Source organism: Chlamydotis macqueenii, chromosome 1 (assembly GCF_036417535.1).
Source record: "Chlamydotis macqueenii isolate bChlMac1 chromosome 1, bChlMac1.mat, whole genome shotgun sequence".
NCBI lineage: Eukaryota > Metazoa > Chordata > Aves > Otidiformes > Otididae > Chlamydotis > Chlamydotis macqueenii.
Window position 1 is genome coordinate 66205200 of NC_141556.1, and position 13393 is coordinate 66218592.

At 38.8% G+C, this 13393-nt stretch overlaps 1 protein-coding gene across 3 annotated transcripts in view; it reads right to left on the reverse strand.

Annotated features, from left to right (window-relative positions):
- FGD4 (FYVE, RhoGEF and PH domain containing 4) overlaps positions 1–13393 on the reverse strand; it is a 91109-nt gene that overhangs the window by 30511 nt on the left and 47205 nt on the right. For all 3 annotated transcript variants that reach the window (XM_086755093.1, XM_086755094.1, XM_086755090.1), the window contains exons 3-4: positions 5927–6107; positions 2504–2993 (exon numbers count right to left, since the gene is read on the reverse strand). In XM_086755093.1, coding sequence (XP_086611219.1) covers positions 2504–2993; positions 5927–6018 — 582 coding nt within the window. In that variant the 5' untranslated portion in view covers positions 6019–6107. The remainder of the gene's footprint in view (positions 1–2503; positions 2994–5926; positions 6108–13393) is intronic.

A 13393-nucleotide genomic window follows, 5' to 3' on the forward strand; every position in this document is an offset into this window, starting at 1 on the left:
TTCCAGCAGTGGACTTAGTTTACTTCTGCTGTACACTTATGCATTTACAATGCAATACCATCACTTTCTTCTCTTCCCTGAATTAGGAAATATGGCATGCAGGAGATGAAGAAGATACTTTGTACCAGTATCAAAAGATGTATTATCAGATGCATAATTTAAATTATCTATGACTCACACGCATCTGCTCCTATTGCTTTTACTCAATTGTACCTACACTTGCTTAATTAAAAAGGGTACAAGAGTGCTCTTAGTCAGTGCAGTGCAACTTCAACTGGACTGCATCCCAGTTTTAAGATTTTTTACTGACTAAGTGGGTGCTTAGCAAAATCACAGACTGTCTAAATGCTCTTGCTTCTTCCAATGCTAGTTAGACACAGTAACAGCTTAAAGCTCTACCAGACCTCTCCTGTTCCTCACCACCCTCCCTCTATTCCAGACAGAATGGCAGCAGCTACTTAAACGCCCACAGTGCTGATTTCAATCTACAGGTTGCATTAACCCAAACTAAATAGTTGTTTGATTTTGTAAAGCATGGCCCCTGTACCAGTCCCTGGTATACATGCTTCTTAATCTCACTAGACTAAAGGAGACATCCTTGTATTGCAAGCAAGCTGGTATCTCAGGAAGTGCTGCTGTGACCCAGTTCAGTTTTACAGATTCAGTTCTCCACTGATGCTGACTTAAGAGTCATCCTGCATGGGCTTTAGTTTCTCTGTTGTTAGTGGGTGGGGGGTTTTTTTTTGTTTTTGTTTTGATTTTGGAGGGGGTTTTGTTGCCTTTTTTTTTTAAATCCTTCCAGAACCATCAAACAATACATGTAGTAACAGTCATGTTACACCTCACAATTTAACTCTTGGTCACTACAGGGCAGATCACACGTGTAGGTCACCCAGCAGCTGAAAGACAGATTTTGATGAGATGGCTGCCATTAGCCTTTGCCCAGTTCCTTCCTGGACTTTACAACAGTGCTGCATCCCAGTTCTGCTTTTTCATGAAAATGCTGCCAGCACCTTACTGTGTGACTTGGATTCAAGCTTAACAGCATTGCCCATGCAGCATTCAGCACTTTATTGGCACAGAGAGGGGAAACAGGCATTACTGAACAGGAGACAGAACCATAATGAGAGGTGTGGCAGGTTAAAGGTGCCCTTGGATCGTGATCAGGCTTATGTTTAGACAGGAATCATATCGTTCATTCATTACTGGCAAAAACAACTCCCAAAACAAACAAGAAAGCCCCCACATTCCAGTGCCTTCTTGTCATTACCTTGGATATTTTATCCTGTAATCCACAAGAATCTGAGACCCACCTTTGCCCCACACGGAATTTACCCTCAAATGCATACATACATGACCCCTAGCTAACCAAACCCAAGGGCTCGGAGAGGTCTGTTGTTAACTGATGCAGGTGTACTGCTGACAAGCAGTGAAGAGCTTTGTCAGCACTCAGCTGTTTGGCTCTGCAATGAAAAGGAAGACTGGAAGGGTCCAGCCCAGCTCCCCTGCCATGACTCACACGTAGCACGGCTGGGCTAGAACTATTAATGGTGTTCACTGGCCACCAGTGCTTCAGTACAAGAAGACAAACTGCATAAGCAAACTTTTAGAAGTGGAGATTTGCACAATTTTTCAGCAATTCATTTCCCAAGACACATTTTCTTCCACCCACTTATTTCCCTTAATTATTTAAAACATTCATTATGAGGAAGTGCAAATTCATCATGATCTAAGTTCTCCTTCCTAACAAGGCATATATTGAGCATACTCTGAACCTCACATCTATCAAATAGCTAGCAGACTGCCGCTGCCTCTCCAGCTTTGACTTGACAACTACATCCAAGTTAAGGATTCACACGACAGTTCTGCCTGAAGCGCTGTTGCTGCAGTTTACTACATGTGGAATTTTATTTTATATGCACCACTAACATGTGTCCCTTGTAGTCTGGCACAGCTGAAGCATAGGGCTAAATTTGTACGCATATTTCAGTTTCACTTTTTTTTTTTTTTTAAACTCTCAGATACCTCATGGGGGAAAATAAGAGCAAAGCTTCCCCCCCACCTTCTTTTTTTTTTAATTTTTTCTTACAAACTCATTTGAACACATTTGAAACATCAGTATCCTTTTGGTGGCACACCTCCTGCGCTACAATTTGTGTCATTTTTCAGGCTAACTGTATAAAATTACCAATACAAAAAAAAATTTGCCAAAGCAATTTTTTTTTCTCTCTAGTTTCAGAAGCTTGTCACTAAATTGTCACTGGATAGTCAAACTTTTACCTCTCTTTTTGTAGTTTAAGACCAATTTGCTGATTTTTTAAAAAAATAACCTTTTTTTTTTTAACAGTAGAGCAAATGGTAACAAACTTTCAATTTCAGAAGAAAAATAACTGAAAGATTTTCAACTTTCTGACCTGCTCTAGGAAGCTTAATTTTGTAAATAGAAACAGAGAAAATACACAAAGTAGCAATATAGCAAGAAAGAAACAACTTCTCTTTTTACCTTTGTTTCTACAGGTTGATCTTGCTTACTGATTTCATAGCTTCCCGGTTCTTCCTTCACATTAGTATTAATTGCTAGAGTTTCATTTTCAGTTGGGAGCAGCGTATCACTGCTTGGAGTCCTGTAGCAGCTGTTAAGCGTCTGTCCTTCATACGCAGGCACACTTTGCAATGACTCTCTGGAAGTACTTCCTCTTTCCCCATTTATCAAGCTGCTGTTGATAGCATTATCTGGAACCGAGGTGGACATGGCGGACTCATAATCAGGTAATCTCCTGTCTTCATCTTCCATCTGGTCTTGTGCTACTACTCCGTTGGCTGTGTGTGGCTGTGCAACCTGAGTTTTGTTGGTATTATTGTTTCCCTGGTTTTGTAGTGGGTGCTGGGAGGGGAGTTTTGGCTGAGGTGATGGTGTTGACCCATATCTTCCTTGAGATTTAGAAATGTGGAGAACAGAGGAATCTTTCTTCAAATCACTAGGATTTAACGAGCTAAAACCACCAAACAAACAAAACATAGATAAGAGAAAAATTAAACATGGCGTTCTTGAAAATCCCTGACATGGGGAGTAGGAGAGCTGCACCATATAACTAATTCCCCCCAAACCATTTCTTCTTGAGTTAATATTAGGAAGTTCAGGCCATTGAGACTTGAATTATATTATTCCATTAAAACACACATAAACATACTGAGTTTCCCTTAGGAGATCCAGAGTGCCATCCATATTGATTCATTACATTCTCATCCCTCCTGGATCTCAATCTGTAAAATGGAAGGCGTATTATCAGCTACAGTAACACGTAAGGGAACTGAGGCACTGACATACGAAGCAACTTGCCTAAACTGTCCCAGAAGATTATTGGCAGAAATGGAGATAGACTCAGGGTCTCCCAAGTCCCAGTCCAATGCCTAAACTAACAAGCAGCCTGTTCCCTAATTGCCCTTTAATTATACAAAATCATAGAAAATGTTCAAGAACATTCAACATCCCTTTCCTTAGTTCAGCATATTGCATGAGGAGCTTTAAGTTCTTAGCTCATTTCTTCCCCCAGTTTCCTTATTTTAGCACGTCCTTTCGTCATGCTGCATCTTTGCGGAAGGTTTGTTTCCTCTTTATTTTATCTCTGCTTTAAGCATATGTTATCCCTTGTGCATACCTTTCACTATGTCTTTTTTGGTTTTATTTTTGAGATTTTGAATTTTAGGCTAATATAAGTGTTAGTCTACTCTGTAAAAGCACTTGGCTTCATTACAGTTTTTTAAAAAATAATCATCATTGAAACAAAAATAAAAGCTATATATTTTTGTCTGAACTACATTTAACAAGCCATATTCAACCTGCAAAATGGTACCATAACTGTCCCTTGAACATTTTGTTCCTAATATGGACCACTAATCTTCTGGAAAGATGAAGACTGCTTAAAATTGCAGGTTTACTCCTTACCTATAGGACAGTTTACACAAATATTGTAAGTACATTCTGTACTTTAGTATACACAGCTCAAAAAATATCTTACACTATCTTAATATTCCATCATAAAATTAAAAAAAATCAAATCAGTATTTATTTAGTACTGTAAAGATTATGACTTTTTAAAAAAATAAGTTTAACTCCAACATAGAATTAATTTACATTTTTCAATTGCATACACACAGCAAACAGGTTTAATTAACTTTTTGCCATGCTTACATGCTTGTGGGCTGTACAAACTAATGAAAATATGTTATCATAATTGACAATCACAGTTTGCAGTTCATTTGAAGACCTATAATTACAAGCAAAGTTCACCTTCATGGAAGACACATTTTGTGAGCCGAGCTCATTTAAAAAACAGGAATTGCTTCCACAGCCACAGCAGGATATTCCAGAAGTCAGCATGGTAATTATGGAAGTTTCTCATAAGCAGAGATCATTGACTTGAGGAAAATTTAATCATTGGACATATATTATTTTGTGTACTTAATGAATTATGTTGGCCAAAAAGCAACTGAGCTTCCCCTAGGCCCCTCCAAAAAATGTTCCTATTTTTAAAAGTCTACCAACAAGAAACTTATTCTTGCTTTCTTTATAGCTTACTTTAAAGGCATGATATTGAAAAAGTTCCTGTACAAAGCAGCAGGCATGTCTAGGAGGAAGAAACATAGGGCTCATTGGTGTAGGGCACAATGAACCGTTCAGAAATTTCCTTTAGAAAGTATAAAATTGTTATTCTGAGGATACTACACTATTAAAAGACTTGGGTGATACTTTGAAGGACGACTGGGAAACAAAGTGATAACAGGATTAGAGACCTGTGCTAGAAGAATTCACAGGACCTCCAGTGTTGCAGTAATTTTTTTTCCCCATCTTTGACCAGCTGTCATGACAGGGTGCAATTAAGTCTGCCTAATGACAGAAGTTTCTTGCAGATGAAGTTCTAAAATGATTTCTATTCCACTAGACAAACGTACTTTTGCAATGCTCAGCTGCTTCTGTATAAAGGATTAAGTTTTCCCCTTTCTTGAGGGGACATTCTTTCAATGAAAGTCTTAATACTCTGGCTCCTCAGGACATGCTCTGTTGTACGTCACGCATTCTTTCCTGTCGGGGCCATTCCTTCAGAAACACAAGAAAGCCACATCCAAAACTTGCAATGCTCAACTGTCACTGGACTATTTATTGAACTGCTCCACTGTCATGGGCTTTCCGGAAGGTTACTGTCTTACGCAGAGCAGATATATTCAAAACTGTTTCAGAGCTTATAATACTTGTCACGTACATCTAATTAAAGACACCCAAGTAACACTATTTTGTGACAGCTGAGTTCACTGTAGCTTATGTTTCTCAAAGCTCCAAATGTTTCCTGTAAAAGGCAGTATCACAACTCAAGAACACCAAGCTATTCCACCAAAATCACCAAGTATTACAAAGCAGTTTAGAGAATGTATGCCATATTAATACAAATAACTCGTACAGTTCACCCTCTTCACATGAATGATCTGAATAGGTTAAGATAGTATGAAAGGAAAATCCAGATTTCAAGTTTTTCTATTTGCTTATGAAAGTAAATATTCTTTTCTGCAAGAACAAAAGAATTTAAGATTAACTGCAATGCTTCATTCTGAAATCAGCACTTATTTCAAATTGCTGACTTTTTCAGGATGTTTTAAAAATGCTACAAGTTTGTTTGGGTTTTGGGGGGTTTTTTGTTTGCTTTTTTTTTTTTTTTTTTAAGAAAAATTAAGACTAGCACCTTATGAAAAAATACAGGCCAAATATACAATTGGCTTAGATAATTTCAAAACACATGCAGTTTTGCCATCAACTCCTCTGACAGGGATGGATTTGAGCATGACCATGGTACCAATGTTCTTCCTCATAGGTTCAAGTTCCAACAATCCACACACAACAGAGTCACAAACCAATTCAAATTCTATTACATACCTGCCTCCCTCAAAACGATTGATGAGATCTGACACTTTGCTGGACTTTTCCTTTGCGACACTAGGAACAGGGGTGGGTGTGTCTTCCTCCATTCTTGGTTTCTGATTTGATAAAGCTTTATGCCTAGGGGTTTGGTATGTAACAGGTGACACCTTCTGCAGATGAACTGGCTTTGGAGGCACTGCGAACAACAACAAAAACAATCAATTGCTCATGAAATGTTTCTTTGAACTGCCAGAACATAGATGAGATTTTTGCATAAGAACTTACTACAGTAATAAAGAAGAGATGTTCTCTGCTTTACTTAACCTTAAAGTTGCTTTATCAATACAGGGACTTCATATAGTTTTTTATGCATTGTCTGCTATCAGACATCTTGTTATATTTCTTGGATAAAAGCCGAACCACATGCTACTTTAACAAGCTAGAAAATTGGGGGGTTTTCCCGTTTGTTTGGGTTTTATACTGTACTGCAGTACACACATATGTGGCCTCCATAAATGCAATTTTTATTGTAAAAAAGAATTAAGCATAATCAGAGGATCTAGCTGTGCTGTGGAGCTCAAGAGAAAGATTTAAATTGCTGCTCCAAAACTCTTGTGCTCTCATTCTTTATCTTCTCCCTCGTGACTTCAGTAATAACAGTCAGTGGAAAAGGTATTTGCCTTCAGCTTTGAGCTTCCTTTACTCACTGAACCTTTGTCTGTTTAGACTGCTGAAAACCTAGCCCTCTGAAAATATCTGTTATTCTTCTTGCTTTTTCCCAATCCCTACCGTAAGTCCTTCTAATCAGATTGTTAATAATCAGACACTGTTTAATGCAGCAGTGGCTAGGATGTAAAAGACAGGGCGACATATAAAGCAACTAAAGTCACAAGTGCTGGGGGAATCTTTAAATTAACTAACTGTTATCCCTTTAAGCAACTATGCAGCATTTGCAGGCAGCAAAAGCACTTCACAGGCAGGGCTGCTATGACAGCAACGCACCTTCGGCTCCATCAAAAGGCGAGACTTAAAGGAAAGGTCCTTAATTCCCAAGAACACAACTCTGCTCATTCCTGTACACACGCCCAAAACGTATTGCAGGGAGAAGTGAAAGCATTTGATATGAAAGTGAAAAATAAAGATTATATCTGCCCTTTAATAAAAGGCAGTCATAAATTGACAGGAGTAGGCAATGCTCTGCCAGTGGAACCAGTGGCCCCAGGGGCTCAACCACTGCTCCACAGGCACTGTGCTCCGGTGGGCCACAGGCACTGGTCCTCCAGTAACTATACAGATCTGCCAGGGAGCAAACATGAAGGGAAGAAGGACAGGAATTGCCATTAGGAATCATGTGCAACTCTCATGGTAGAAAAATAAGTACTAATACAGGATACACAACAGATGGATGCGAAAAAGCCACATTCCTCACATCACTGACTCTAGAATAGCTTACTGACTTACCCTGGAAAACCTGCACACCACAGGAATTAGCTTAAAATCTGTCACCTGACATTTGAAAGTGTTGTTGAAAAAATTCTCTCAAATATACTATCACTAGACTTTGATAAACTTGAAGGAATACTTGATTTAGGACCACTTTCCATCTCTACCTTACATTAAATTTATAGAAGGTAATATTTATCTGTGCTCCCAATAAACTAATTGCACTTAGGAGAGATTGTGGTGATAGCTGCAGTCTTAAATTACCATGAGGGACTCTATGAAGAAATGAATGTACCACAAAAAGCTAAGACTTCAATCATATCAACTAAAGGCAAATCATGCCTGACAAATTTGGTGGCTTTCCATAATGAGATTACAGTGTTGGAGAATTACAGTGTTTGAAGTCCAAGCGGAGATCAGTGACAAGTGGCATTCCTCAAGGGTTGGTACTGGGGCTGGCGCTGTTTAACATCTTTGTTGGTGACATGGACAGTGAGATTGAGTGCACCCTCCACAAGATTAACAATGATACCAAGTTGTGTAATGCAATTGACACACCGGAGGGAAGGGACGTCATTCAGAAGGAACACTTCACAGGCTGGAGAGGTGGGCCCATGCAAACCTCATGAAGTTCAACCAGGCCAAGTGCAAGGTCCTGCACATGGGTTGTGGCAATCCCAGGCACAAATACAGGCTGGGTGGAGAATGGATTGAGAGCAGCCCTGAGGAGAAGGACTTGGGAGTGCTGGTGGACGAGAAGCTCAACATGAGCAGGCAATGCGCCCTTGCGGCCCAGAAGGCCAACCGCATCCTGGGCTGCATCAAGACAAGTGTGGCCAGCAGGTCGAGGGAGGTGATTCTCTCCCTCTACTCTGCCCTGGTGAGACCCCACCTGGAGTACTGCGTCCAGCTCTGGAGCCCCCAGCATAAGGCAAATATGAACCTATTGAATTGAGTCCAGAGGAGGGCCACAAAGATGATCAGAGGGCTGGAGCACCTCTCCTATGAGGACAGGCTGAAAGAGTTGGGGCTGTTCAGCCTGGAGAAGAGAAGGCTCCGAGGAGACCTTATAACAGCCTTCCAGTACCTAAAGGGGGCCTACAAGAAAAATGGAGAGGGAGTTTTGATAAGGGCATGTAGTCATAGGACAAGGGGTAATGACTTTAAACTGAAACAGGGTAGATTTAGATTAGATACAGGGAATAAATTCTTTACTGTGAGGGTAGTGAGGCACTGGAACAGGTTACCCAGAAAAGTTGTGGATGCCCCATCCGTGGAATTGTTCAAGGCCAGGCTGGATGGGGCTTTGAGCAACCTATCTAGTGGAAGTGGTCCTTGCCCAGGGCAGGGGAGTTGGAACTAGATGACCTTTAAAGGTGCCTTTCAACGCAAACCATTCTATGATGCTATGAAATAATAAGAGGGAGAAGGAAAGGAATTACTGTAGATCAGATGCTTTTACTGTGTATATGTTTATCTTTGGTCCTTTCAAGCTTTACATTATATATATTAACACAAGCAAAAAAGCAAGTTTGGGGAAGGTTGCAGTGCAGAAAGGACGACTTAAAATACTGAAATTTTCAAAGAGTTACAATGCAATCCTGAAACAAGCAGAATATTAAATTGTGTAACTGCTTGAGTATATGTGGTAACTGAAGCCTCTCGTGAGAAGCTGCATACATTTGCTCAGTCACAGCTGCAGTGCGGTGGAGCAGCTTTCCCTATATTCCCTCTTCTCAGGGAGTTTGGAGAAGGTCTGGCAGAATTAGGCCAACAGGCATCAGATAATAGTCCAAGCGCTGAATAGCTTGCTGCGCTGACAAAGGCAACAGGACAGCTGAAAAATGCGACACAAGCAGGCTGGGAAAAAAACAGGACACATAATTGAGCGTGGGTACTGCCGTTCCCCCAGGGAGAAGACAGAAGGAAAGGGGACACTGGGTGGATTTACTGACCAGCACTATGCTAGTTTGTGGAATCACTGCTTGCTCTTGCCATGGATCTTGTATAACTCATGGTCCTGTGAATTCTCTTATTTAATGGACTCATACATCTCTTCACTTCTTTTGCACATCTCATAAAATGTTAATATCCTCACAAGGATATATTAAAACTACTAGACTTGAGGGAATTAATGTCTGCTGATAAAGCAGAAGGAATTAGTTGGAAGCTATTTTTATATTGGATCCACCGGGACAAAAAAAAAAAATCAAATTCTAGGACATTCTGTGGAGGCGTCGTACGCTTCTGCAGCTGTTACTGAAAAATCCTTAGCTTAGCAGCATTTCAGTAGGGCAAGCACGAGGAACCTCTGGTCAAACTGGACAATCCCAGTATATTGACAATCCCTAGAATGTCTTTAGAGAACCACAAAGCAAACAGCCATGCCAATTCACTAGTGCAAGATATTTTCTTCTTTATTCCCTACTACTGTCTAACAGACAGCATTTCCCCTAATCAGCTGCTGCTGCAAGTTTTAGAAATAGAGGAAAAGGAAAATGACAGTCACAAGATCAATGAAAAGAAAAGAATCAGTAGCGTAAAAAAAGCCTCAAACTTTCCTGTAAGGTCAACCTTGTTAATAAGGATTATGGAAAACAGATTCCATTAATCCTCCCCTCAATGTACTTCTGTAGTGTTTTGTTTCAATCAGATTATTTTTCAATGTGCACACAGCAAGGATCTTAAATTAAAAAAAAAAAAAGAAAAGACTAGTCCATTGTAATACCCTGCACAATACAGAGCTCTGTTTTAGTCTACAAATACTCTTGTTTCTATACTGTAGAATTTTGAGCTTATTAGGAGATAACAACTGCATATTCTGCCCAAAGAAAATCCCTCAGTATCCTCAGGTAGCTGCTACTGTATAACGCTAGCCAAAGTATCTAATCAAGATTTAAGCTACAGTGCCTAGCTGTGCATTCAACTTGGTATATATACATGAGGAAAAGGGAGGTAAATTCTGCAAATGGCCAAAAAGGTGCAATCACTTTTGCTGACTCCAAAGCATATTAGCAAAGGCCGTTTATCTCTTCTCTTACAAAGTAATGCATTTAACTGGTTAAAAACGCTGCTATGCTTTGATTCAATGAAAAGACATAGTTAAAAGTTCCTGTGGTAAGCAACTACAGGTCTCCTGGCTGAGTCATCCTTCATCACCTCCTCACATGCTCCATCACCTTCAGGAAGATCAAATGAGCACAGCTGGATAAACAGCAAAGCTTTACACTTGCAAGAACAGTACGAAATAGGTAATAACCTAGATTCAGCAGAAAGAGACAAAAAGTCATCTCCTCTTTAGGATGTACATTTCCACATTTTTATACCACATCAGAACAAGTATCTTCCAATAATATATTAAGAAAGAAGACCAATAATCATTAGATGCACTTTGTTCTCTCATGTTTCTTCTTCCTGGAGATAATATTTAGAATTCAGCAGTTGTGTTGATAAAAGAGACATTGCTACAGGTTTCTTAAAGCACCACTGAGATTGCAGAAGTCTAGCTAGAAAGCTCTCAGTTTTAGTTCAATTCACCTTTAATTGTACAAGTTTCACTTGCCAGAGAAGTATAATCTACATCCTAGACCTGTAGGAGGATTTTCAGCTTTTCTCTCCCAGACTACTGAATAGCTTCAAAACCACAGACTATGTTACACTTAACTGAGAAAGGAGGACAGGATTGATGCTACACAGTAGACAGTCAGCTAAAACTGACTGCTGAAGTCTACATGTTGAATGCTTTGTGTCCATACCAATTCACAATAGCAAAATCTGGCCATCTTTTGGAGTGGAAAATCATCTCCAACCAAAATACAAATGCCTCTTCAGCCTCAGCAGGAGATTCACAATTACTCCTAAGCACTCATTAGAAAAATTTAAATGAGCAATTGATGCATAGTCTTGAACTGACAAGACACTTCATTGCTTTGAAGTGTTGACATTTCAACATATTTTCCATGCTAGAAGAAAACTGTCTGGTACAGACAATAGTTTCAGTGCCCAGTATTTAGTAATTTGTCATCATATAAAATTCATGCGAGAGTTTATTTACTCATTGAAAGCGCAGGGAAGAGAAGAAACTAGAAAAACTGGTCAATTTGTACATGTTGCTATTCTGCTATTGCTAGGTTCAGGTCACTACCCAATTATTTGTAGGTAAGGACAAAATTAAAATTATCTAAAAATTTCCTTTATCTCTTGTGCATCATATTCACCTTGGAACTCAACAGCGTATTTTGCTGTTTCCACTGACTACCTCCAGTCTGGATTAGTCCAGATTATCAGAGAATGCACTGCATTGATGTAAAGGCGAAACATCGTGTTTCACAGCTGGTACAGACTGCGACTGCTTTTCTCCACAGTCCTGATTTCTTTGCTCAGCTCCCTCATCGGCCTTCAGTCAGTTTCAGGCTTTGTTCCAAATTTGCAAAGACTTTCATGAATCAAACTGCACTCAACACAGAAATCTGACATATGAATTGCTAAATTGTTGATGGAAGGAATTATTGGGGAACAAAAATTGCTCTTTTACTGTCAGTGTATTAGACAGCTAGTTTGTTTTCTCCTTGAAATATCAGAGGAAAAAAAAATGAAAATTAAAAGAAGGACTCTTATATTGGATTCTGTGCAGAAATTTATTCACTTGATCTAACTGCCCTGAGTGATCTGTTTCCAAATATTTAACCTACTTCTCAGAGACCAAGTGCAGACAAAATAGGTTCAGAGTCCAGGGTTCACTTCAAGTGCAAGATTTTGTACATTTTTCCTCTATATTAAAGTTCCATTTCCTCTATTAAAGCTAAGTTTACTGAAAATAGCTGTACTCCTCTTGTAATGCAACCACAAAGTTATCTTTATATCATTTTAATTATATACATTCTGGTAGGTTAGATGCATTTTGCAATTAGTTCACCAACAACCAAAGATACTGGCATTACAATTCAGGTCTGTCATCTTGTTTTGTTTTACTATGAAAGGACATTTAGTATTTGCATGACTAGAACAACAGCCTGGGAAAACATTTCCTGCTACTATAAACCAAAAATATGTCTGTATCCTGTACATGAAAAGTTATTAAAAAAATTAGCAACCACATTTAAACCAATACACTAGAGCAATTTAGTTTGTTTGGACTCCCAAATGCTTATCTCATTCATTCTATTTTGTTTTGCTTCAATTAAATAAAAAGGCCAAAAAGAGATACTATATAACTTTGATATGATGCATATATTTAATAGAAACAAATGGAGAAAGACATAGGCCCATGAACAAAGCGGACACAAAATACTATTTACAACAGTATTATCGAATATAATCTCTGCAGCTGCACCACTTAAACTACAACACTATTCCTGGCTATGCCACATTTTGAAGCAATTTTGACAAACACAGAAGTCATGGCTAGGAACGAGCAACAACAGCTGCGTAACTACTTGAATGAATGGGGTCCAATAATATCCAACTCCTAATTTATCTAACAGCTAAAATCTATAATAAGTGGACTGGCTTTGCTTTTGAAAGGCTTAAAATCTTTTTATTGATTGCCCATTTCTGTTTATCCATTAACAGGTTTGTAAAATATTTTTCTTAGGAAGAACATGTGTTCTCTCGTTAACTTAGCTTCAGAGAACACATTTCAGAGACCTAGCAACTGATGCAGAAAGACTATTCAGATAAGTAATGTTTACATGTGACTGATAAAAACATCTTAGTTTAGTGAACAATATTGGCAAAAGTTCTATAATAACAAACAATACAAAAAATACAGCTTTATTTTGCTCTCATTCTCCCTAAGTAAACACTCCTTGACACTCCAATAAATTTATTCCCCCCTTAACTCTAAGAAGAACTCAGGACTGATGCTAAATTCTTCAAGATGCATTTTCCGGTTAATTGATACACAGATCTTATATCCACTACATGGTGACTCTATGTGATTCTAGTTTCTATATGTTATTTAGATGTGATTTTCTATATGTTATTTAGATAAGTATTTCTAGTTTCTGTCATATTAGTACTGTGTCTCAGAATCCAATT